General features: G+C 39.8%; 1 protein-coding gene across 1 annotated transcript; it reads right to left on the bottom strand.

Annotated features, from left to right (window-relative positions):
• Window positions 1–47: 47 nt before the first annotated feature.
• On the bottom strand, window positions 48–27,862 carry LOC114351429 (angiotensin-converting enzyme). Its single transcript, XM_028302643.1, has 16 exons — window positions 27,490–27,862; window positions 19,446–19,522; window positions 18,847–19,066; window positions 18,112–18,475; window positions 17,494–17,576; window positions 17,063–17,171; window positions 16,287–16,401; window positions 15,305–15,457; window positions 14,145–14,269; window positions 10,375–10,459; window positions 9,322–9,415; window positions 8,466–8,540; window positions 7,539–7,613; window positions 4,143–4,276; window positions 3,338–3,436; window positions 48–239 (listed from the first exon to the last, which is right to left on the bottom strand). Exons 1-16 carry the CDS (start codon window positions 27,619–27,621, stop codon window positions 62–64), a joined length of 2,118 nt encoding a protein of 705 aa, XP_028158444.1. The 5' UTR covers window positions 27,622–27,862; the 3' UTR covers window positions 48–61.

Below are 27,862 nucleotides of genomic sequence, written 5' to 3'. Positions count from 1 at the left end.
GGATGTCCTGTTGCTGAAATGGTGAACAAAATCAATCACAACACATTAAAAACAAACTTTATTAATACAACAAACAGGCCACAAAACAAACAAACACAGTAACAACTGACACAAGTGGGGTCCCGCTGGACCCCCGCTGGGCTGCGAAAAGGGCCACGTCGTGGTAGTTGGAACTCCATCCAATGAGGGGTTCATCCCGGTTCTGGACGCGGAGCCACAGTTCTAGAGGCCTGAAGTATCTGGAAAAGAAAGGGCAGATTGTAGGATATTTTTCACCCGGGCTAGGACGAGACAGGAAGCAAAGTGCACGTTCGAAATAATACAAAAACTAGCGGCCGCCCGCGACTTCGTACGCGTGGATCCCGTTTTACCCCCTTAGGGGTGGAGTTTCGTAAAATCCTTTCTTAGCGGATGCCTACGTCATAACACCTACCTGCATGCCTTTCAGCCCGATCCGTCCAGTGGTTTGGGCTGTGCGTTGATAGATCACTATGTCAGTCAGTCAGTCAGTCACCTTTGAGTTATATTATAAGATAGCACTTAACCTATTATATAAGCATGTATAATATTGTCTAAAATGGTGTATGTCTTGTTGGTGTTAATAAATAAATAAATATTATTTAGATTGCCATCACCAACCCGCCTGTCTAGCGTATCACGTAAAGGACGAAGCACACTTATCAATCCGAAAACGGACGGTCAGTATTATTTGTATGAAACTCTATACTGCACACTTAAATCAGCACCGCAACATAACCTCGCCTCGCGGTTGACAGCGCGGTATAAGGACTATATTTCACCGGGACACCATGGCGGCGCAACCAGTCGCCGCTACCAACAAAATGTACACAGCTCTAACATTGTTGGTAGCGGCGACTGGTTGCGCCGCCATGGTGTCCCGGTGAAATATAGCCCTAAGGCGATACAGTGTTGATCCCTTTACGAGTTGATAAGTGTACTTTGACCTTGTAAAACCCTCTCTTGGGATATATATCTTGGCTGAACGTATCCGGGCTTGGATTCGCGCCACGATAAAATCTTATCGTGGTATTACGAGTAAATCGATTTTAGGCAACAGGTGTATGGGCTTACTGTCTAAAACTGATAAAATGACTCGATAAGAATATTATCGTGACGTGAATCTCAGGCCTGCAGGTGTGACTGACTATGTACAGTCAGAATCAAATATGTAGTTCGTGAAACCCAAAGTGGTCAAAAAGTTGACGACAAATATTCCAATTGTAATAAAGACGCCCACGCTACGTCTTCCAGCCCGTGGTCGCCACTCGAGAACTTTTCTGCCCCTTGATTTTAGCAATTCTGCGAGCTATGTCGGTCACTTTGGTTCTCCTGCGGATCTCCTCATTTCTGATTCGATCACGCAGGGAAACTCCGAGCATAGCCCGCTCCATCGCCCTTTGGGTGACCTTGAGCCTTCTTATGAGGCCCATAGTAAGAGACCACGTTTCAGATCTGGAAGACGTAGCGTGGGCGGGCCTCCTACTAGGTGGACCGACGATCTGGTAAAGGTCGCGGGAAGAGCCTGGATGCGGGCAGCGCAGGACCGTGCATTGTGGAAAACCTTGGAGGAGGCCTTAGTCCAGCAGTGGACGTCATTTGGCTGAAACGAACGAACGAACGAACGAATAAAGACGCGTTGCAAACTTTTTGGCTACTTTGGTTGTCACGAACTATTTGTCGCTGACTGTACAATAAACCGGCTTGATTTAAATTATTTTCACACATAAGTACCTACTCGTATATGGCTGTAATGTTCACAGGAGTGTGCACATATAATAATGAATCTATACTAATATTATAAATGCGAAAGGAACTCTGTCTGTCTGTCACGCTTTCACGCCTAAACCACTGAAAGGATTTTGATGAAATTTGGCATAGAGATAGTTTGAGTCCCGAGAAAGGACATAGAATAGTTTTTATCCCGGTTTTTGAAACAGGGACGCGCGCGATAAGGTTTTTCTGTGACAGACAAAATTCCACGCGTGCGAAGCCACGGGCGGAAAGCTAAATAAATTATAATACAATATCCATATTAGTCAGTATGTATCAAAGAGTCAATCAATATTATTCACATCATGAGTTCATGACTGACAGTTTATAAATCATATATAAGTAAATAATCGTAAAGATAATAAATGATGCTCTACTCGTATAATCGAGCACTTTCAGTTAAAATAAATTAAGGAATACCTCTACTTCAGACCATGACCCATGCTGAGCGGTGACTAATTTTGGTTCTAACTACTTGTACTTACTATTATTATGTGTTATATTTTTTTAAGTTGGAACCAAAATAAATGTTTTTCTTTCTTTCTTTCTAGCTTTGCCCGTGTGTATGCTTAAGGTCATAGCAGACTTATCAACTCGGAAAGGGATCAACATCGTATAGGCTTTCGCGAGCTGTCAACTACCGTGAGTTTTACGTTACGGTGCGGATAAGTGTGCGTTGCAGTATGGAGTTTCATACAAAGAATACTGACCGCCTCGAGTTGATACGGTTACCCTTTATTTATTTATTTATTTATTTATTTATTATCAGAAAATGTATGTTTACAGACAGGTCCAAAACACATACATATAATATAATTAATTTACATTTAGTTGCATGTCATAAATTAGGATTACCATGTCAAATCAAATACAAAAATAAAATACATTATCATTAATATGGTCATTAAATACAAGTCATAGCTCCAGAGACAGGCGTCCAAGGAAGAACATAATGTAAAACAGTCAAGTCGACACAAATCATTGCAGTCAGAAATAAACATTAAAACAAGTCACACAATGTTAATTAAGTACAAATGTCATTAATAAACGAAAAGGCTTTGCAACACAACTGCCCAAGACTGTCAGCAAATAGGTCGGTATCATAATCGTGAGCGAGCATATCCCCAATTAGGCGCTTAGGCTTTCCGGGTTGATAAATGTGCGATGTCCTTAAGTTAGGAGAGGGTACACTAAAATGGTGCAGCGGTTGACGGGCATTAATCTAGTATCCTTTCAAATGGTTAGTTTGTTGAAACCGGGTAAAGCCTGGTCCGTGAGCACGTAGTATTTTGTCCAATGACCCCAAGCTACCCATCCTTATCGCTCGCGCGTAATTATGTTGCTGTCGCACTCGCACACTCACTGCGGGCGCCCGTCACACAGTCTTACTCACTTGTCCACGCACAAGGTGGACAGACGACCTCATAAAGGTAGCAGCAAGGCGCTGCTGGATGCAGGCCGCTACCAACCGGCCGGTAGAAATCATTGGGGGAGGCCTGTGTTCAGCAGTGGACGTCCTGTGGCTGAAATGATGATGATGACTCACTTGACAAGAGATTCAGGGGAGATCCGGTTAGTCTTTCCCTTGGTCATAGTCCTGATGATTTCTGATGCTGGTTTTGAGGACCCTGGCTGCATAATCTCACTGTGGACAGAAGGTTGAAGACAACGTCATTTTTGAAAGAAGGAAAAATGCAATTTTAGATTATTTTTTGTAACTAGCTCCAGTCTACTAAAGCCCGGTCTGTGAGCACGTAGAATTTTGTCCAATGACCCCAAGCTACCCATCCTTATCGCTCGCGCGTAATTAATTATATTGCTGTTACGCTCGCACACTTACTGCGGGCGCCCGTCGCACAGTCGCGACAGCAATATAATTACGCGCGAGCGATAAGGATGGGTAGCTTGGGGTCATTGGACAAAATTCTACGTGCTCGGAGACCAGACTATAGTCGTAGTGTTAGGGCTTGTAGAGTTGTTGAGCTTGACTCTACATGAGACTTGAATTCTTTTTTACAGTGCGAGCCACAAATTGTCTTGTTTTGGCCACACTTTAGGGCTCGTTTCAATGGCATGGGATCCCGAAAAACTGGACAGCTGTGTGAACACGTAGTTATATTACTAATCGGAATTTTGCAAAATATAGTTCCTGTAAAAAACGGGATGTCTCTGTAGGAACAACCCCTTATTTTTGGTGGGTTAATTATGCCTGTTTTCACCATCAATCCCTAATTTTTAAGTGACCCCTATGGCCCATTATCAATTACAGGAATTTTGTTTACATAGGGAGTCACTTAAAATTAGGGATTGATGGTGAAAACGGGCATTAGTCTTCTAGAAGAGTTACCTACCTCAAGACTCGTCCAGCCTCGCGGCTTCTGTAGAAGTCACACTCGTGCAGGTGTCCCGTATGACCTGATGCTATGCACAGCTGCTCGAATATCTGGAACTCCAGGATCGTGGCCAGGAAGTATTTTATGTACTCCTGGAAACATAAGGTAGATTGAGGGCTAGTTATAGTGATGTTTTAGCAAGCTTAAACTGATTAAATAACTTGAAGCAAATAGGGATGTTTCCTGGGTAAAAAAGCAAGAGTTTTAATTAGTCCGTCAGTTAGCTTATCAAAAACTACTCGACACGTATTTTTCACTTTTTAAAACTAATGAAAATGTAAAGAGATAAACCGTGCCAAAGTTCTAAAGAAAAGGCCCGTGACGTCAGTTAGTGCGTAAAATGCAGCACTTTGTGACGTCGCGCGAAACTTTAACTACGCACTATAACTTTGTAATTATTTGTTTGATTGACAATTAAAAATATACGTGTCCAATATTTTTTTATATTAATTGACGGTCTTAAATAAATTTTTTTAGGAAACTAGCCTATTGCCAAGAAATAATTCATTCATCCTTTGTAAGTTCTGGTTCTGGATCACTCAAAAGGGTTATTTAATCTCTCTTATGTGTTGGAATCTCTCTTGGGTATTGGGATATCTCTTGGATCTTACGCCTAGGGTTGCCAACATTTCATCAGCGAAATATAGTATTTTCCAAAATAAGGTGTAAAAATATAGTACATTTAAAAAAAATATAGTATTTTATGAGAAAAACCTAACAATAGACAAATATACATTTTTTAATTATTTACTTTTATAAAAACTATATTTTTTTGCAGTTCTTGAGCTGTGTAACAGTTTTATGTTTAAAATAAACGTGTCATATGCTTTGTCACATTCAATTTTTAAATTAATATAAATCAAAAGCTCATTTTTTATTAATGATACACTACTTCTGTTTCTTTCTTCTCGCCACTTCGAATTCATAACCGAAAATATCCTTTCTGTAAATGCCGAAGTGGCGGGAATAGAGAGCAGGAATGAAATTACTTCAAATAATTTGGTAAGTCATTTTCAGTATTTTTTAAAATATGCTGCCATTTTTGGCCTGTAGTTTTGTCAGTAAAGTCACTACAGTCTTTTAATTTAGCAAAGATTTCATTCAATATCGTTATTTCAGTGTATAGATCGTCCATTTTGATACTCAATTTTTCTTGTAAATTTAGAACTTCTAATATTGTCTCACAGTCATTAAATGAAACCTCCTTTTTAAAATTTAATCTATTAAGATTTATCTATTATTAAGATAGTCTACACATTTATCAAGAAATAGCAAAAAAATCTTTTGAATTCCATAACTTTCTGTGGGGGGGATTTTGCTTTTAATGATTGCAACATTTTTTTTGTTTTGTAACCAAAAAAAATATCTTTTTGACGTTGTTCTAGCGCCGATTTTAAAATTGACATAATATGTTGTGATAAGGATAGAGACATGCAATTTTTAGTTTTACAAAAGTAATACGATAGTGAATAATACAAAGCAATAAAAACCACCTGTTATAGGGGCAATTTTTGGAGAAATTGATCAAATAAAAAAAAAACACGAATTTAAATGCAGATTTTTTTTCAAAACGTATATTTTTTTATTATTTGTTGGCATTTTCTGGGTATTTTATTAGTATCGCCTGTTATTTAGCATTATTATTGATTTTATTTAACCCATTAACGCCCATAGTGAAACCACGATATATTTTCATAATATTTTTTATTATTGCTACTGAATGCATTACAAGTAATCTATAAACACAAAAAAATATTGAAAAAAAATTAAAAACCTTGAAAAAAAACCCTGTACACAGGTGTGTACAATGGGCGGATCAGGTGACAAATTTCCCGAAGCAAGGTCGCTCTACGCAAAGCGTTTTCAGGCATTTAGAGCAACACCAACGCCCCTACTATGGCAAATAACACACCTAAGAGGGTTCCCCCCCATACGGTTATGCCCTCCNAGTTTAAAAAAGTGTACACACGTGTGTACAGAGGGCGTTAATGGGTTAATCAGGATATACCTCTTAGTTTAAAAGTTATTACGTTTTCTTTACGAGAAGTAATTGGAAGAAAAAAAATTCTATAATTTTTTTAAAAAAAATCTCAAAAAATTTTTGACCTCTTTTTTCTCGAAAAAAATAGGTCTAGTTTCACATTAACAACATCTAGTTGAAAACGATTCTGCCGATAAATAAAGCAGACCAAAATATCGTTTGACGACGATACATTTTACGTTGTCAATTTGACATTGACCAGTTCGTTACGTGCGATGGGGCGGAAAGGTTCTGGAATGGAGGCCGTGTACCGGAAAACGCAGCGTGTGACGTCCACCTACAAGGTGGACCGACGACATCGTAAAGGTAGCAGGGAAGGCGCTGGACGCAGGCCGCTACCAATCGATAAACATGGAAAGCATTGGGGGAGGCCTATGTTCAGCAGTGGACGTCCTATGGCTGAAATGATGAAGTTCGTTACGCAAGCGTTCGGATACACGCTATCGCCAATCGGGTATGTTCACGGACCTTATCAAAGGAAATGGTACGTGCGCAATTTAGCCATCTTAACAGTTAAAAGTTACTTTAAAGGCGCGTTCTTATTTTTTTAAATGAAGGATTTGTTTGTTAGATTTGTCGGTGTTGAAAATATAGTATTTTTGCGTACTATATATTTTTTCAACAGTATATAGTACGCAGACCCGAAATATAGTACAATACTATATATTATAGTACGGTTGGCAACCCTACTTACGCCCGTATTCACAAACATTACTATGAGGTCTCACAGTGCACGTCGACGCACAGGGTCACACACGAACCAATCACAGAGCTCAATTTAACGCTGTGCGTTCGATTTGCTGCTTCACTTAAGCAAGCATTGTTTGTAATGGCGTTAGGATGTCTTTTGTGTGATTTCTTATGTGTTGGGATTTATCATATTATGTTAGAATCTCTCCTGCATTTTTGGATTTTTCTAATGCAACGTGCTCTTTTTGATTTCCTGGAACTCTAGGGTATTAATAAGACCACTTCAAAGAATGGAATGGCATTACATTTTTTGTTAAATTCAACAAATTTCACTGAAATAATTCATAATTTACATACACTTATCAATAAAAAGTCTGCACAAAAAGACTAGGTGACAATTTTGAAATCCACAATATCTTAAAAAATATGCTTTTAGAAACACATACCTATTCCTAAGACTCTAACTAGTTTTTATTTATAGAATATACCCCTAAAATTTCCGGAAAACAAAAGGAGCACGTTGTATATTGCGATCTCCCTTGCTCACTTCTAATGTGTTGGAATCTAGTTTGTGTTGGGATCTCTCTTGGGATTGGGATGTTGTGTGTTGGAATCTTTCTTACCTGATCAGAAACGACGTGGTATTTGGAGCCGGGGTCAAAGTCATTCTCAGTCCTTGGCATTGGTGGTATCACACCCTGAGGGAAATAGGAAAGATAAAAATTTAAATAATCTATACTAATATTATAAAGCTGAAGAGTTTGTTTGTTTGTTTGGTTGAACGCGCTAATCTCAGGAACTACTGGACCGATTTGAATAATTCTTTTTGTGTTGGATAGCCCGTTAGTTCCTGAAGGCTTTAGGCTTTTACTGTTTGTATTATTATTATAAAGAGCTGTGGTTTTCTGAATAAAGAAAAATAAAATAAAATAAAATAAAATAATACTGCGGTACGTGTAGTTTTCGATTTCGTTGTAAAAAAATAATACCACCGAGTAACTTTCACCGGATCAAAGGCCGAGCTGCATATTCATAAAATATAAGAAAAAAATATTTTCATGTTTATTTAACCTGATTTTTATATTTTAAAAGTATTCAGACATTTAGATAATAACGTTAAAACATTTAAAAATAATCGTATGAGAACGTTTTCGACTTCTCCACGGACGAAGTCGCGGGCAAAAGCTATTTGTAAAATAATTAGACTAAATTATTAAAAGTGCCTACCCAAAGTCATTATTCCACGCTGACGAAGTCGCGGGCACAGCTAGTAACTAATATGTCAAAAGGCATGGTCCCTTTTTACTTCTCGCTCCCTATCAAGTAAGCAAGTCCTTGCAGGCAAAGACTGCCGCTAGATGTTTTGATTCATGATTCATAAGTGAGCGATTCATAAATTCACAAAAGACAGAAGAAGAGTTAAAAATACTACAAAAAGTCAGTATAAATAAACCAATCCCAATTAGTCATAGGGGAAGGTTTAACTGTCATAGAATCCACATTAAAATTAAACTGTGTATCAAACACAAACGAACGGTGACTGGTGGTACCTGGTATCGCAGTTTCATCTGCCACCATCGGCTGTTCATGTTGTGTACTCCATCTTCGAATACTGACCAGCGCCACTGAAAAAAACAAATTGCAATACAGGTATACTCGTAAAAGTCGTACATACCTACTAGCTTTATTTCGTGTCCTAATCCAATAAATATTAAACCCAATAAATTAGTCAGGTCTGATAGTAAATAATATAAAATGCCTAAGTAGGTATTCTTCTTCAGTAAGATATTGACTTTTCATCATCATTATATTGTGGGATATGATGCTCAACCACAATAAGGAAGCTAAGGTGTTAGTGCTTCCTTCCGAGCGGGTGTTGTGCTCGGGGACCAAGGTCCAATTTACACCATCTCGGTTTGTCTATATGTACTTGGTAGGATATAAAACTCCGTCACCGCGATGCAGGTTTGTATGAGCGGCGGAGTGTGCCATAGTGAAGTAGTAACAGCGCCATCTGTTGGTAACTAGTTTGTAGTGGCGTCGCCACAATTTAAAGAAAACAAATGATGATTCTGGTTCTGATCATCAGATCATTTCGCTTCACTCTAATTTCGTTCGTTCGTTTCCTCCACAAAGGCCTCCCCCAAAGATTTCCACAAAGACCGGTTCTCCCGCGACCTTCACCAGATCGTCGGTCCATCTTGTGGGAGGCCTGCCCACGCTACCTCTTCCTGCTCGTGGTCGCCACTCAAGAACTTTCCTGCCCCAGCGGCCATCAGCTAAACGACCCACTATAATTTACCAGTGGCAAATGGAGGATTTGGCACACACACTTACACACACATACTTACACACCCATACTCCCCACGCTGGCCAGACAGGTTGGCTGCCTATTATTATTCTTACCTGGTCCACCATGAAAGCAAATGGCAGATAAGCCACTTTTTCCAAAGCCATTGTCATGAGGAAGTTCATGCTCACTTCGTACGGGTCGTGGGTCCTGAAAACAGTACTTGATTGATTACTTCTATTCAAGCAAAGTTCTGCATGAAATGACAATGTTTTTACCCGGCTGCGCCAGAAGGAGGTTTATGTTTTTCGAGTGTATGTATGTATGTATGTATATTTCTTTGGCACGGCCTACAGCCTAAACGGCTTGACCGATTTTAGCGCGAGAGGTGTCCTTAGGTTCGTCTTAATAGTGAGAATGACACTGGCTATATTAAAATTGTAAAAATTCAAAATGGCGGATTTTAGACGCCATAATGTCTTAAAAATAATATTGTCTATATTATTAATAATGTCTTGTTTTTATCTTTTTAGTTCATTTTATTTTTTTCAATAATAATTGAACTTGTCTAGAGCATAAAAATAAGTCAGTGCCTGAGGTATGTGAGCGGCACGGGAGGGTGTTTTGAGACGTCAAATCTCAGCGAGACTTCAGAACTTCAGAGCCCCGATTACGGTAACTTTTATAACGTCTACAATCCAGACGCGTTTCTGATTCTGCGATACGATTGGTCAAAACAGCTGACGTACGCTGTTGAACGACCAATCGAAACGCAGAATCGAGAAGCGTGTCTGGATTGTTGACGTTAATAATTACCGTAATCGGGGCTCTGATTTATGTTCTGTGACGTTTATATGATACTAGCGGCCGCCCGCGACTTCGTACGCGTGGATCCCGTATTACCCCCTTAGGGGTAGAGTTTCGTAAAATCCTTTCTTAGCGGATGCCTACGTCATAACATCTACCTGCATGCCAAATTTCAGCCCGATCCGTCCAGTGGTTTGGGCTGTGCGTTGATAGATCTCTATGTCAGTCAGTCAGTCAGACAGTCACCTTTTTAATTAGATGTAAATGTCACTCCTCCCGTGTCGCTCCCTTACCTCAGGCATTGACTCAGTTAAGCGCTAGGCAAAATAAAAAACATGATCATTTCATAACAATATTCTTACTTGTTTTGGTAAAGTCCCACTCTTTGCAAATGAGGCAAGTTGTATACTGAAAGAGAGGCTGCATTGGCAACTGCTTCATGGAACGCTGCAACAACAAACAAGAATTTTGGATATAGTTAGTTACAAAATACTGAACTGTCCTATCCATGACATTGACAGTGGGGCGCCACCGTCACTACCGGATCGCTGGTTCCGATTTTTGCCATGTTGGAAACCATATAGTTGAACGATGGTAGCGCCCCCCTGTCATTGAGTTTGGTGGGACAGTTCAGCGTGGGTCATCTATAACAGATAGTTTCAGTAGCATAGTCATAGAGATAGAGATATGCCAACTAATGCACTGAGTTCGAAACTCAGTGTCGCATTAGAAATTCACACACAAAGTAATCAAAATATGTGCTCATTATCCACTGCGGTATCAGTACTCAACGTTCGAATAATCTTTAGTACTACGCAAGCAATGTAAACTGTTTACATTATGACGTCGCTGCTGTCATCATTGCTGTCGCGAGCAATGCGTTCTGTTTTTGGGCATATTGCTGCGACACCGGCCCCGCCCCCTTGTCTCATCTCCCTTCAGTTTCTGTGATCTGTGAATGTAGTAAAGTGAGCAAGTTTCCCACTATGTGAACCGACGATTTGGTGAAGGTCGCGGGAAGCACCTGGATGCGGTCGTTGTAGAAATCTTTGGGGAAGGCCTTTGTCTATAGGAATGGACGTCATAAGGACGATTCTTATTATTTTGCCTCCCGAACTATTAACTTGATTGCATTGTATTTATATTAGACTAAGAGCTAGTGAACGCCAGACCTACGTCATTTTATAAAAGCTGAAAGTTTGTCAGCGTATGCTCTAAATATATAATATAATGTTGGTAAATTATGGAGTTTGGGTCGTGGTGGCTTTGGGAGCTATCCTAAAAAAACTGTCTGGCAAGAAGTTGGAACTGTCAAAACTGTCTGGCTTTTGGGGAAAATACTTGTAGTAATTGCCCGAGTATTATACATAAAAATCAGATTTTATAGTGTAACATAAATCTAACTTTTACGGTGGCTTTTTCTGTATATTCAATAGACTGTAATTCTACCAATGTTATACCATTAAATCTGATTTTTATGTATAATATTTGGGCAATAATTATAAGTATTTTCCCCAACAGCCAGACAGTTTTGACAGTTCCAACTCCTTGCCAGATAGTTTTTTTAGGGTAACTCTCAAAGCCACCACGACCCAAACTTCATAATTCACCAACATTATATCCTATATTGGAAGCATACGCTGACAAACTTTCAGCTTTTATAAAATGACGTAAGTCTGGCGTTCACTAGCTCTTAGTCTATATTCAAAACTTGGTAAATCTATGTATAAACCTAATATTCTAAAATCAAATCTTTTATTGTTCGTCTAAATTCCCTGAACACGCGGCGCGCTTCGGAGCGTGTCGGAGCGCACTTACTGGCCGTAAAGAAAATAGTCAAAGGCCGTAAAGAAAGTAGTGGAAGTTATTGGGGGAGGCCTATGTTCAGCAGTGGACGTCCTGTGGCTGAAATGATGATGATGATGATGAAAGAAAATAGTATTTTATTAACAGTTCTTAAGAGTCGTAGTTGCTTACGTAAATTGCAATTCAATTCGCGCAAAAAAACTAGTTTTATAAGTCTAGTAATAGTACTCAGTCAGTACCCGATTTATGGAAGCAGCACGGGAGGGCGATTTTGTGACGAAACGTCATTCAGCGAGACTTCAGATTTGTATGCCCTGTCACGAGTATGTCAATGTCACCCGTGCCCGCTTCCATACAGGCACTGGCCGTCGGCCGTTTGGTGTAGTGGTTCAGAGCGGACTACTATGCCGAGAGGTCCCGGGTTCGATTCCCGGCCGGGCAGAAATTGAAATGATGAATTTTAATTTCTGTGACGGGTCTGGGTGTGACTATGTATAATAATTATGTATTTAAAAAAAAAGTATATAAGTAGTATATCCGTTAAGCTAGCACCCATATCACAAGCATTAAGTTGCTTACTTTGGGGCTAGCTAGCGCTGTGTGAAATTGTCCAAAGATTTATTATTATTATTATTACTGACTGAGTTACACACGGATCTACATTCGTACGGAGAAATCAAGCTTAATGCGACTACTGATTAATAGCTTAGGTATCTACTGTCCCAAAAGCTACTCCAAAAAAAGCACTTCAACTTTCGTATTTAATCACTCTATAAAAACTCATCCGGTTCTTTAGTAGATAGGTGTTAGCATTGCGTTCGAGATTTCGAAATCTTCGTCAAGTGGATTTTTTGCTTCAAATGTGTTTAGAAAAATATACAATGTAGAGACATCATTAAGCGTTTTTTCTACTTACAATAACATCCTATTTAAGTGATGATGACACTAAAGCAATAATTTCAAAACAAATCTTCTTTACCTACCCTTGAAATCGAGTTAGTTTATAATTTGCTATATAAATCAACTAGCGGCCGCCCGCGACTTTGTGCGCGTGGATCCCGTTTTACCCCCTTAGGGGTGGAGTTTCGTAAAATCTTTTCTTAGCGGATGCCTACGTCATCATAACATCTATCTGCATGTCGAATTTTGACAGCCTGATCCGTCCAGTGGTTTGGGCTGTGCGTTGATATATCACTATGTCAGTCAGTCAGTCAGTCACCTTTGAATTATGTATTTAGATGATGACACTAAATAATTTCAAAACAAAACTTCTTTAAAACACTAGAACCCCTCGGGTTAGTTTATAATTTGCTATACGAGTATCATCATCATCATTTCAGCCACAGGACGTCCACTTCTGAACAAAGGCCTCCCCTAATGCTTTCCACGTTGATCGATTGGTAGCAGCCTGCATCCAGCGCTTCCCTTCTACCTTTACGATGTCGTCAGTCCACCTTGTAGGTGGACGTCCCACGCTGCGTTTTCCGGTACGCGGCCTCCATTCCAGAACCTTGCTGCCCCATCGGCACCAAATTGATTTAGGTATAAGAGTATACCTAAATCAATTTTCAGTAGATTGAAAACCAATAATTGTTCAATTGATATCGAAAACTTGACGGGCGACGTGTAGTCATGGGTTCCTTTAAACTTATTGCACTCAAACAATGTATAGTGGCAGACTTAATGCCGAGTGGCATTCTCTGTCAACAGTCACCAGTCAACCACAGGTGAAGCAGAGACGATAAGGCAGTGCAAAATAGTGCAGCCGAAACGTCAAGCCGTGAGTAGGCATAATGTAACTCATTAATAAACGTCACGTTAAGACCCGTGTCTTACTATTTTCAACCGACTTCAAAAAAGGAGGAGGTTCTCAATTCGACCCGTATTTTTTTTTCTATGTTTGTTACACGATAACTCCGCCAATTATGAACCGATTTGAACAAATCTTTTTTCGGCGTATAGGTAACACCTCAAGGGTGGTCCCATTTAAATTTAATAATAGAAAAAACAACCCCCAAGGGTGGAAAATTGGGGATGTACTTTTTTATACGCAATATCTCCGCCGATTATAAATCAATTTGAACGATTATTTTTTTGTTTAATAGGTATTATCAAAAGGGTGGTTTCATGCGAATTTGAAGAAAATATTTCACCCCCAAGGGTGGAAAATTGGGGATGAACTTTTTTATACGCAATATTTTTAATTTTTAGTTTTTTTTGTGTTCACGCATTTGAAGTCGGTTTTATTTTTTATTGAAATGGAATGCGAAAGTTTAAAATCTTGTAGTGCAAAAATACGTTATTATGTAAAGTATAATGTCCTCACCCGGGTTCGCTCCGTCCCTAAACAGCTGCGGTTGCTCCGCGTACTGTAGGTAGTACTGGATGTGCGCCATCTCGTGGTGGGTGGAGATTAAATCTTGCATCGTCACCTCTGTGCACTGCTTTATTCTGGAACAAAGTTAACAATATATTAAATTGATGCCTTAGCACTCTACAATCTAACCTGATATGATCCGTGTGTAAACTACATACGGGACTATTCCCACCTCTCGTTCCCACCGCTGCAACTCCTGTGTAGCCAGGATCTACAGCTTGACCGCCAATAAAAACCCAACCAGTGAAGGTCAAGTTTGTCCCGGGCCGGGGGAAAGTTAAACTGTCATTGTCAAAGATTATTCAGCTAGATTTTTAATTAATGTAATTATTTCATGTTTGCATTTAATATACTTTATTACATGTATTCAGAAATCTGTAGCAATACCTACCACGTTAAGTTAAAAAAATGTGTCTTAACAAAGTCGTTATAAAAACAGCAAATTATGCTTTGCGGGAATTGTTGCTTAGTAAACTTTAAAAGGAGTTTTATTTTTTTTATTTCAGAGCTAAGCAGAATAAATTATATCAACTCTACTCTCTGCAGTGGAGACTAAGTGGCTGATGATGAATAGAATCGAAGAGAATCAAATGTAGCACAGGTGGAATTGATAGGTAATCGCCAACTGTCACTTGATTTTAGCAATTCTGCGGGCTATATCGGTCATTTTGGTTTTCCTGCGGATTGCCTAATTTCTGATTCAATCATGCAAGGTAACTCCGAGTAGGTACTCCTATCACGGGCCGGAAAAAGTAGTGCGGGCAGGCCTCCCGCTAGGTGGACCAACGATCTGGTGAAGGTCGCTGGACTGGTCGTTATGGAAATCCTTGGGGGAGGTCTTTGTCCAGCAGTGGGCGTCATTTGGAGTCAACAAACCTGTAATCGATCCTATTGCAGAAGTTCCACGCGCTAGCCGTGCACTACGAGCTATCTTAGAATCAAATGGCATCGATTAAAATTCAATGGAAAACCTAAAATCGATAGGAGTTGCAGTGGTGGAAAGAGGTGGGATTAGCCTCGATTTCCTAAAGTGAACCGATTAGAATCGAATGCAATACCTATACTCGATACACTATTGACTTGGTATCGATTAAAACCAAAACGATTACCTATAATCGATCCTATTACAGAAGTCCCACGCGCTAGCCGTGCATTGCACGCTGCGCTGCGGCGGGCGCGCCAGCATCGAGGATCGCCAGAACTCAGGCGGCGCGGGCTTGAGTCCCAGGGAGGTGTAGAAGTCCTCAGCCATTTGGAACATCCTGTAGGATAGAAAGAGAGAGAGATGTTAATTAATACAGAATACTTTGAGATGAATACAAAAAAAAACGGCTTATTCCACTATTTCCCGTTGACAATCCCCGTCAACGGGAATAAGTGAACTTTTTGTTCCTTATTCCCCGTTAACGTTAAATTGGAATTTATAAAAAATCCTAATATAACGGGGATTAATGAACTTTTTAGTTCGTTATTCCCCATTATAAGCTCCCATTGGCGTTAACGGGGATTAGTGAACAAAAAGTTCACTTTTCCCATAGGAATAAGTCCAAAAAACGATGACCAGTAGTCGAGCGGCGGGGTTCGAACACGAGTTCCTTGGATCTCAAGTCGGTCTATCCGACCCCTTCACTGTTATCGTGGCTTAACTAGAACAATTTTATTAATATACGGACTAACTATTTTAACATGTCTCTCTAATGTTGTACGGCAACTATGACGTCATTATTAGGTTATTTATTATAATACACGCGGGCGGACTGCGAATCCAGTGCGAAGGCTAATACTCGTAGTTCTAAATTATAGTGGTACCTTCGTTTGTTCGTTTCAGCCTTCTTCTTTTCGTGTCGACAACAAACCTACACAGTGTCAGCCCAAAACTCCGCCACAAGAGTGGCGTTGTCAGCAGCATTCATTAAATCCTCCTGAGTGCAGTTGCTTGGGCACTCAGGGCACGACATCAGGTGCTTCATCGACTGGGGAACAAAACCGCACCTGCACTCCTGGTCCTGTTCTGCCCGCATCCAGACTCTTCCCGCGACCTTCACCAGATCGTCGGTCCACCTAGTGAGAGGCCTGCCCATAGGTACATACCTAAGAGGTGTGAATCCCTGTCGCAGCATCTCGGCTGTGACGTCAACGTTGGGCGATTGAGGGAACGGCATCACCAGATCCATGATGGACTTCCAGTTTTGGGCCCACATGTTCCCTGGAAGGAAACAAATTTATTTGTAGATTTTATGCCTTTTTGTGGACGGACTCTCCACGCAAAAAACATTCAACATAGGAATCTTTGCTTCTGGTTTTGAGAGAGTTGTTCTTATGATGGGAATCAGAGTCATATCGTAGGTATTGTCGTTTTGCCATTGATACCGAGGAAATTAACGTCTTTTCAATGTCCACAATGATTCAATGTTTTCAAATCAAATCAAATCAAATCAAATCATTTATTTACTTTCAGAAGATAAAAAAAAAATAGATCAACATGTGTCGCCATGAAATGGCATGTAAAATGAATAAGTTACTGCAGCAAGTATTTTCTTGTTTGTTTTCTTTTCCTTGTTTTGATTGTGGTGATGTCCACAATTATTAAAATTAAATGTTTTCTTCCTTTTTGTAAGAACTTATCCAACAAATAGCCGCCCATTAGCCCTTTAGAGCGTACTGCGGTACCACCATATTTACCATAAATAACGTCATATTTTTCTATATTTTTTCTTTTTTTTTCGTGGAAGTATCTATCTTATCTTTTTTGTAATGTCCGAAATAATAGTGCTGTTTTTACGTGTGAGTACTTAGGTACCTATATTTTTTTTGTGATGTCCAAAATAAAATTGCTGTATTCTCTCTCTTTCGATGTAAGAACTTACCCAACAAATGCGCGGGTATAGGCCCATCACTCCGCACTGTGGTCTCTCCATAGCGCTGCACCAGGCGCCTGCGCACGTAAGTAAATAGCTGCTTGTACAGAGGCGCCACCTGATGGATAGATCAAATTAGAAAGAAAGAAAGATACATTTATTACAATGGACATCACACAAATACAGGCAATTACATTGACATGACAGTGGCACATAATAATAGAAGAAAATAAAAACAAGAGTAAACTGAGCAGTGCCACCCATTCACCAACAAGATGCCCACTGCAACGGGACCCCACTCAGCATCACATTGACACAATAAGCAAGAAAAAAAGTGAAACAAACAAAATTAGTGGAAAGAAAGTAGTGACTAGAAAAATAACCTGCGCTAAAGTGCAAAAAGCAATAAGTTAAGTACAAACACTGTTCTAAATAGAGACCTGGTTATACATCTCTTCTGTGCTTGCCCTGAATGATGTGTCTTCGTATGCTGCTCGCATTTGGTCGCCGGCGTCCCTGAAACCTAGAAAGATTCTAACATAGGGTGTTGAAAGAAAATGAAACAAAATGAAACAAAATGCTGTGTGTGAAATGGGGTGAACTCTCTCGACTCGGAAGTTCCGGGTTGATGAAACACACAGTGTTACTTACACCTTTTCTTTTGTTCCTAGTGTGGTAAAGACAGGATTGAATCAACCTTATCATTGGTAAAGGCAATATGATTTCGTGTTTCGGAGGACTTTAAGAATAAGAAAAACTTTATTTGACACAAAAGGAAAATAAAAAACAGAACAAAAGAACTTAAAACTATTCATGCATATTTTTGTGCCGAAAAGACTTTCGTTACACTACCTATTTTCATAAAGTGTATAGTGTATGTAGCCCTTAACGATACTTCAGTTTCGTTGATTAAAATAAATAAAACAGACGACCTTCTGGGGACAAAACCTGAAGTCAAAATCGTATCCAAGATTTCAACACAACTTTCACTGGCACAGCATAGAGGAAATAATTTTGGCTACTTCTATTCCAGTAAAATAAATTATTATCCAACTTACCAGTTTCCACAGCAGCTTGGTTAGCAAGCTGGACGTATCTCATGAACCTATTCTTCAGTTTAGGCCCAGTTTGGTCTCTAAAACTCTTCCACACATACAGCAGTTCGCTCTCTATCCTAGAATGTGCTAGGATCCTTGATATCTCAGGATCCAGCTGCATATCACAGTAGTTGGGGTACTCCTGGCCGTCTGTACCCTGGTAGTGTTGATAGGGCTGGAAGGGCTGGTTCGCAGGGTACTGGTTGGTAGAGAAATCTTGGTTGTAAGTGACCCTGGATGCGTGAGGGTCATAAGGCTTCTGGCCGTATGGACATATTTTCGCTGAGTTGTAGATCTCTTTCATTTCTGTTATTAGCTGTTGGATCTGAAATCAAGGTATGATAATCATCAGGTCATTTAGTCTACATTGCAAGAGCACAATCTCCCCAAATTAACCACAGGGGAATGGAGGATTTGGCTTGCACTCGCCACGCTGGCTGGTTGAGGAGATCAGATGTACATATATTTAATTTTGTTCTTAGTCCCTTTTTACGACATCCACGGGAAGAGTGGGTATTTATCATCATAATTAAGGTATGTTTCTGAAATTACAATATTTAGTTTGGTAATGGTTTGGAGAAGAGTTGCGCTAAATATCTTTAGAATTTGATTTTTCTGTTGCGATGGTCAGATCATGAGTGCTAACTGTACCTATTGTATTGTTTATTTTGTACTATTTCTTTCTTTGTTACATACCTCAGAAAACTTATCATCAGGCAGCGCCGCTCGGCTGGCCTGCACCAATCTGGTCAGCTGCCTCCTGCTCTGAGAGTCAGGGAGTCTGGAGGCGTCATACGCCGCTGCCTTCCTCCAGGAGAGCCTCTCGAACTTGGAGCTGAGGGTCAGCTCCTCTAACATTCGACGGCGGTTGTATTCCGTGATGTTGGTCACGAAGCGCCACTGGGATATTGTTACCCTGGAAGTTATTTAAAGTACAAAGTTATTCAATGGGTAGAAATTTTTGGTGTCAATATTATGTAAGGCGGCGATCCATATGTCATTACTTAACTGGTACACTTGCATACCAGTTCCTTAGACCCCGTTTCCATCAAGGCGGAGCAAAGCGGAGAAGTGTTTTGTGTCAGATTTTATTATTATTATTTACGGGCCTTACTCGTACCACCATTTTTTTTATCCAAAACTAGTTCACCTGATGATAGGGTGATGATCAGCTATGCTGTATCAAGCGAGTAGATAGCACACTTCATTAATTTTTTTTTGTTGGAAGTACGGGTACGTTTGGACGCAAATTATGCAAGTGTATACCTACATAAATGTACATGTATATCTAATACCTGTAGCACATTCCAGATGCTTCTCTATCATACTCCCGAAGGAACTGCATGGCTTCTGCTGAGTTTGTGTTGACTCCCTGGAACAAATAGAAACAGTTTATACAGGGTGGAAACGATAAGTGTTCTCACTCCATTATTTCTAAACTATACAAGATATCGAAAAACTGGTTAATGATCATAGAAGGCCTTTACATTTTTGAAATCTGTAATTTTGTTAAAACAAATGCTCGTTTATTTTATAGGGCTGGTGATATATATCCTCGGAATAAAAGGAACCCTGATAGACTTGTTTTAAAATCTGTTCCTAGAACCGCACTGTATGTAAAAAGTTGCTTAAATATGTGTATAAAGATATATAACAAGATACCTGCAAATATAAAAGAATTGCCATTGAAATTATTTAAAAAGAAGTTGTATGCGTGGCTTCTAGATAACAATTTTTATGACATTAAAGAAATAATTGTGTAAAAATAAATGTTTAAATTAACTATATTGGACTGTAATATTACCTACTTTGTTTAACTACTCTATTATTATGTGTGACTTATATTATTATGACTGGATTAATTGTTACACGCCATAATTTGGCGAGACATGTTGAACTGTATCATCAATTTTGTGTTCCATCCTATGTACCGTGTTTCATGTAATAAACAATTTGAATTTGAATTTGAATTTGAAGTTAAGATTAACAGGTTACGGAATAAACTGGAACCATCTGAAAATTCTATGTTTCCAGTAACCTTTTAATGATTGATAGAGCTCGTGAAGCACTTTCAGTATAGTCCCGTTCCCTCGACCAAACATTGGTGGCGCGCGTCTTCGTGAATGAAACGATCTATATTCGTAAGATAATTCCTGTATTTTTTATGAAAACAAAAAAGAACGTTCAATGAATAAGCACTAGTTATTGAAAAAATAAATAATTGGTAAAAAATGTGTTTAAAAGTTACGTAAGGCAATAAAGATTTCTCCTTCGAACATGCAACGACTTATTTTCACGAAAACGATGTTTACGATACAGTTGACGAATCATACTAATATTATAAAGCTGAAGAGTTTGTTTGTTTGTCTGTTTACTTGAACGCACTAATCTTAGGAACTATCGGTTCGATTTGAAAAATTATTTCAGTGTCAGATAGTCCATTTATCGAGGAAGGCTATAGGCTATATACCATCACGCTACGAGTAATAAGTGCAGAGCAAAAATGAAAAATGTTGCGAAAACGGGTTTTCACGCGTACGAAGTCGCGGGCACAGCTAGTTCTGTATAAAAATACAAACAGTGACTGATATTTTACGAGCATTCGAATTTCTAATCACAAAAGAATTACGACTCAGTCCAGTCAATGAATGCGTTAACGACGGTGTAGAGAGAAATCCCTGGAACACAATTTCTGACCTCGGGACTTTATTAAGACTAGTTAGGAGGTGAACATAGTAAAAGTCCCCGCCCTTAGCCCTTCAGCCGGCGGGGAGAGGGGGGGTTAAGGTTCGGCCAAACCAACGCGATCAACCGGCGTGCAGCGATGGCGATCAATGCATTAAGGTCTGGTCGCCATCGCTGCACGCCGGCTGATCGCGGTGTGATCGCGTTGGTTTGTCCGAACCCTTAAAGGTGCCACTTTTCGGTTTTTCGCTTAATCCTCGGAAACTATGCGTCCTAGTAACATGGCTACTATGAACCAAAAAAAGCTTATTTAATTTGCTACAGGTGAGACAGTCAAGTTTTTCTATATCTTGTATAGTTTTCGCGGCATCTGCTATAGAAGGTCTGTAATATTGGAAATTTTAATTTTGTCTTACATGTTCGCATCAGAAGAAAATCGACTAAATAAACAATATGCAAACATTATAGACATGCGGGAGCATGTTAAGCCTAGTTCCAGGGAGGGGACTGCATCGTGCGTATATTTAGACGAACTAATTGGAGCCACTTTTGACTCCTCATCACTCAAAAAGCACTATGCATTAACACTTCAAATTAGGCTCATGTGTTGAGACTTGCAAGATAAACATCAGCTTCAAATTTCATAAATATACCTGAAGCGGTTATTTAGGTATTGACGTTCAAAAATCGACATTTAGGGCACTAAAATCTATATATCACCTGTGAAATATTAAAATTTACTGGTTTTTTATTTGTTCCTTTGTATTTATATAACTACCTATCTGGATGCCAAATTTGAACCTTAAAGGTCATCTGGAAGTGGTTGGAATTTGGTGTTATAGGTCAGCCATGTAGATTTTTAGACGTCAATACCTAAAGAACCGTTTGAGGTATATTTATGAAATTTGAAGCTGATGTTTATCTTGCAAGTTTTAACACATGAGCCAAATTTTAAGTGTTAATGCACAGTACTTTTTGAGTGATGAGGAGTCAAAAGTGGCTCCAATTGGTTCGTCTAAATATACTTACGGTGCAGTCCCCTCACTGGAACTAGGCTTAACATGCTCCCGCATGTCTAGAATATTAGCTCAATGTTGATTTAGTCGATTTTCTCCTGATGGAAACATGTAAGACAAAAATAAAATTTCCAATATTACAGACCTTCTAGAGCAGATGCCGCGAAAACTATACAAGATATAGAAAAACTTGACTATCTCACCTGTAACAAATTGAATAAGCTTTTTTTGGTTCATTATAGTCATGCCACTAGGACGCATAGTTTCCGAGGATTAAGCGAAAAACCGAAAATTGGTACCTTTAAACCCCCCTCGCCCCGCCGGCTCAAGGGCTAAGGACGGGGACTTTTGCTATGTTCACCTCCTAACTAGTCTAAATAAAGTCCCGAAGTCAAAAATTGTGTTCCACGGATTTCCATCTATAATGCTTTATTTACTGGACTATCTAGGAAGTGTACAAATCGTTTATCATTTTTTACAAACAAAATTCTAGGAAACTTTCCAGTAAGAAATTTTTAGTGTTTGAAAATCAATTACATTCATTTAGACTGGCATTTCATTTCTGAAAATACTTAGTCCAAGCACCCAAAGAACTAAAATTTAAAGTACATAGGTATTTCACTTTTTTGGGCTATGAATGAAGAATGTATGGAAGTGCCTATTACTACTTATAGTACTTTGTACCTATGATAATGACGAATAAATTTCATTTTCATTTTCATTTTCATTTTGCGTACGTTACACCGATTTGGGATTCTTTATAGTACAAATTAGATGCCCACCAAACTATCGGTCGACTGAAAGTCTGGCGGGGTGTCTTAGACCCAGGGTATCTTTAGTAAGTACCTACCTAACATCTGGGGGAGTTAAAGGTAAGTACCTAAAACCCGGCACCACCACCCGCACCAAAGACAGGGTTACCACAAGGTGGACCGACGACCTCATAAAGGCAGCGGAAAGGCGCTGGATGCAGGCCGCCACCAACCGGCCATTGTGGAAATCATTAGGGGAGGCTTATGTTCAGCAGTGGACGTCCTATGGCCGAAGTGATGATGATGAAAGGCAAGTACTTAAGGCATCTTTACCAAACCTTGTCGTACAATTCAGCCATGCAAGCAGTACCGTATCGTATGACAAGTCCCTCTAGCGTCACATTTGGTAATTTGTGTGACGATGTAGGTCGTATTTGTTTTCTAAATCTGGCTCGTTACGAACAATTACTTCTGGTAAGCGAAGGGCTTTAGCCGCTACCTTAATGACAAAAGTCAACAGTTTGACCGAGTTTTGAGGGCTAGACAAGTTTTGGGAACTGAGGGCTTAGTGTGAGTTTACATTAAACGTCATCACTAGTGAGCGTGTAAAACAATGAGGGTTTTCACAATTGAAAAATCCGCCAGATGGCGGGACGTGGATGTAGGGTCTGACTGCTGCGTGATTGGTGGATTTTGACATATCTGTCAATGTCATGTCAAAAATAACCAATCATGCAGCATTTGGACCTCGCGTCTACGTATTGACATCTGGCGGATTTTTTAATCGCGAAAACCCTCATTACTTTCAATGTATGACGGATTGTACAACGCCCCTAGCGGAAACTTTCAAGAATACGGGACCAATTTTTCCAGTCACTGCAACTCCTGTATAGCCAGAATCTACTGTGTCTCCAATGAAACCAAACCAGTGAAGGTTGAATAGTTCCTGAGATAGCTTTCTGTATTGGAAGTATTGGAACTCGCAACGAATATAGGAGTTCGAACGAAATACATAAGGAGTAACTAGCTAGGTGGACCTGGTGAAGGTCGCGGAAGGTGCCAGGATGCGGGCGGCGCAGGACCGGTCTTTGTGGAAATCTTTGGGGGAGGCCTTTGTCCAGCAGTGGACGTCATTCGGCTGAAACGAACGAAGGAGTAGCTACAAATTAACGATCCACAAATCTTCCGTATCCTGAAGGAAAAGTTACTAGATTTTAAAGGTTTTGTTCTTGGTAGATTGTCAGCAAAGAAAAAGGTTTTTTTCTCTCCAAAGATGTCCACGCTAGTGTTTCTACAACAACCGGACAGGCGCTGTGCATCCTGGTGCTTGCCCTTGAAAGGTACATACCTACTCGTACCTACAACATACATACCTACCTAGCATTGCACTGTCAACGGCTGAAATGATGATCCGTTATGTAAACGTATTATCTTTGCTTATTTTGGGCTAGGTAATTAATAAGATACCTAGAACTAATTAATTGACATAAATTAATCTACCTTACTTCATTTCACCGAAGTTGCATGGAACCGACAACCGACAACGAAAGTTTAGAATAGCTATTGTCTTTAAATATTAGGTAACAGGTAGAGAACAATGCGTTACAAATACAAAAGGCGCCAGTTCGAATCCTACCTAGGTCAGAAATCAAGTTAGGTATGCCTGACATCAACCTAAAATGACACACAAAGAGGACCGACGACATCATAAAGGTAGCAGGAAAGCGCTGGACGCAGGCCGCTACCAAACGGTCAACAAGGAAAATCATTGGGGGCCTATTTTCAGCGTCCTATGGCTGAAATGATGATGATGATGATCCATTATGTTATATCAATAGCTCGTGATGTCTGACTAGATAACCAGTTTTATTTTATTTTATTTTATTTGTTTAACAATGTTTCTCTGTGATGGTTCCGTCCGGTGATACCACCTGCTTCACATCCAAGGGTACAAATCTGTTCCGTCCGAAATGGAATGCAGGGCCTCGTACTCGCCGTCGAACACGGTGAAACGAGCTACTATGTTGTGGAGTAGTTGCGTCCTGTCTGTGTTCAGAAATTCGGTAATAGGATCGTCTATAGGACACGCCTAGGTCATCGGTAGAGCGTATCATTCTCGCTTAGGTAATGTCAAAACAGTAGAGCACCATTGTCCTTACTTTTTGCCAAGAAGTCGTGACTGTGCCTAATTACTGTACGCCAATTACGAATATTTATATCGAAACAACAGGAAGCCGAGATTATCCGAGTCACAACCGTCACACGTTCGTGACGACTTCGCCTCATGTCACAGGTGACCTTCGTGCAAGATGGCTTCTTATTATGTAGTTATATGAATCAGAACATGCTCAAGGATGAGGAGCATCCTGTATTTTGTGACCTTAGGGTCTATTTTTAAGATTACCTATGTGCTTAGTTTTTGCCGTTGTTTCGCTTGCCTGGTTTTATCCTATCTTGCATTTTTTCACAATTATGATGATAAACTAGTTTCTGGTGGGTTTTACTTGCGTGGATTTCATTCTATCCGTTCGTCATAACACGATTCAACATTGTCAACAGGATTGTATTTTATTCTAAAATAAAAGGAGTCTGATCTGGTGATGGTGGCGGGAGGTGTCTGGATGCGGGCGGTGCAGGACCGGTCGTTGTAGAAATCCTTGGGGGAGGCCTTTGTCCAGCAGTGGACGTCATTTGGCTGAATCGAAGAAGAACGAAGAAAAGTTGTCTATAAGCTCTCAGCAAACGTCCTGATAATACGGTCCAGCTGGTTTCGAGATAAGAAGGAATAAACAAACATAGAGACATAGTTTATCGCATAGATCCGTTGTTTCATCGTAATAAACATACGGCTAGCGCCCAGTGGTACTGGCAGGGGAATGAGACTTTTGACTTGGAAGTCCTGGGTTCGATTACCAGGCGTACCTATGAGACCGTGACGGTAAGATTTCACCTTAATTGTCAAAACCTACATGACAGGGGATCAATTATTTAAGAGAATATAACCGGATATTATACTACATAAGTAGAACTAATTTGCAAACCCAGCATCCACTGAAATTGTAACATAATCGCTCGACACGGGCTCTGAATCCGCTCCGTTGAAGCCACCAAAGTGTGACTGTTTCACCAAACTATGACAGTTTTGCGTCACCTTCGCGGTTTCCGTCAGATCTCTTTTGAGTTGAGGTCATTTTGATCTTCTTCTTTTAGACTAGGCGCAGACCACCGACTTTTAGTTGGCCGATAGTTGTGCCCGATTTTAATTTCTATGAAGAATCGGCCGATACAAAATCGGTGTAATGTGCGCACTTTCATACAACTCCATACTGATCAATAGCCCGACCCAACTATCGACCAACTAATTCGGTGGTCTGCGCCTAGGCTTACAAAGTATTCTAAACTATAAGGGCTACCTTTTCTTTTTTATTTTTTACTACATTTTCACGTTCATAAGTGCCACTTGTGGTCTAAACTGAATAAATATTTTTGATTTGTTTTGATAGATAGGTACTAACCTATGTCCGCGGCTTTATCCGCGCGAAACCTTCAGCTTTTTATCTGCAGAGGAGCACAACCGGGATGAAGGATGATTTTAAGTCGGAATTCAAGCTAACTTAACCGCCTCTGTGGTCTAGTAAGACCGCCTGCTTCAGACCCAGTGGTAACAGATTCGATTCCCAATGGGAGAAAAATTTTCTGCTCGCTAGCTATTGCTTTTATAAGTTATGCGAGTAGGACTGTAAGATTTATAAGTTATGCGAATAGGACTGTAAGACTGATGTAAAAATTGTTAAATGTTACCAAACGCGAACATCATCAATCATCTAGCACTGTGAAAAAATATCACATCTCATGAAGAGCCAAGCTTCTAACTCTACACGTCCTAACTAATCAAATCAAACTTACACTTTACAGATTTGTGATTCTTATAAACTGGGCCTTAGTCAAAATATGTGTTTTTTTCAATGATCGCCTCAAATGGGAATTGAACCTCTGGGTCTATCGCTTTTTGACTTTTCTACAAGATCGCATGCATCGGTTACCAAAAGCGAGGGACGTCCACCTACAAGGTGGGTAGGTGGACCGATGACATCGTAATGGTAGCAGGGAAGCGCTGGACGCAGGCCGCTACCAATCGATCAACATGGAAAACATTGGGGGAGGCCTATGTTCAGCAGTGGACGTCCTATGGCTGAAATGATGATGATGATGATGGTTACCAAAATGTAGTAGTAGTCACCAAAAATGTTTTCCCCAATAGAGGCACAATAAAAAACTCATAAAACTAGATAATGTTTCTTCTTATTATCTTCTACCTTTCGTTGTTTTTTCATCAACATTCTGCGACAGGAGTTGAACGCATGATATTTCAGTAGCTGTAAATGCTCGAACAATGATCTACCATGCTCTAGATCAGTGGTTCCTAACCTTTAAGTCATGAGGGACCATTTTACCAAACTGTCTTGTCAGGGACCACCTCAATCGGTCAAAACCAGTTTGACTGCAAAAATCAGTTAAAATTGGTTTTGACCAAGGTGTGCAAATGCACTTCGTGGACCACTTGGAATGCCTCCAGGGACCACCAGTGGTCCGCGGACCACCGGTTAAGAACCACTGCTCTAGATATAGTATGTCATGTAAATAATCCAATATCCCGTTAGGTATGTTAAACTAGGTTTGTTACGGACCATTAGACTTGTTATGATTGTTAAATTAAATGTACCTATGTCTCCAACTATCGACAGTGGTAACACGGTAGAACTTCAAAACGGCCGCTAACAACCTAATATTTTCACAAAATGTCTGATCAAAGATCTGTTACTTCTAAAACATGTAGTAATTAGCACAGATAAAGTCTCGTAGTTGCTAATTGATAGAAAACTTACCATTCGAAAATAATCTTGAGTGCTCACATGCCGTGTGAAGAAAGCAAGGAGTAATATTCTTAACGCCATAGCACATCTCCCGACATCCATTTTGAAAAAAACAACTGTCAATATATCAAACACGACACTCATTATTCATTTAATTATTCAAGCCGACTTTCCACTCACTGTAACATCTGCAATATCATTATTTCAATTACTTATGCAACTATTTTAATGCGTGCATTTTAATTTGGAATAAATTTTTGTGTTGCGTAATAAAGTAGTGTGATTGACTAATTTTTGGCGGGAATTTTTGACAGCGTGGTTTTTTAATTTTTCCGCGCCTAAATTTGGGTCACGGTGGTTTGAGTTTTCGCACTTTTTGGTGGAA

The sequence above is a fragment of the Ostrinia furnacalis genome, unplaced genomic scaffold, assembly GCF_004193835.3.
Source record: "Ostrinia furnacalis isolate ACB-3 unplaced genomic scaffold, ASM419383v2 OfSCF1132, whole genome shotgun sequence".
NCBI lineage: Eukaryota > Metazoa > Arthropoda > Insecta > Lepidoptera > Crambidae > Ostrinia > Ostrinia furnacalis.
The sequence above is the reverse complement of the archived record's forward strand: the minus strand, read 5'-3'. Positions and strand labels throughout refer to the sequence as shown.

What these genes read in the sequence shown, in the direction of transcription:
- LOC114351429 (XM_028302643.1), bottom strand. Translation starts at nt 27,621, where the DNA reads ATGAGTGTCGTGTTTGATATATTGACAGTTGTTTTTTTCAAAATGGAT. An exon ending in CAGGGATTCACACCTCTTAG is followed by an intron (nt 15,458 to 16,286) that starts GTATGTACCTAT and finishes TCTATCCTACAG; the next exon opens with GATGTTCCAAATGGCTGAGG. An exon ending in GTGGGACTTTACCAAAACAA is followed by an intron (nt 9,416 to 10,374) that starts GTAAGAATATTG and finishes TACTGTTTTCAG; the next exon opens with GACCCACGACCCGTACGAAG.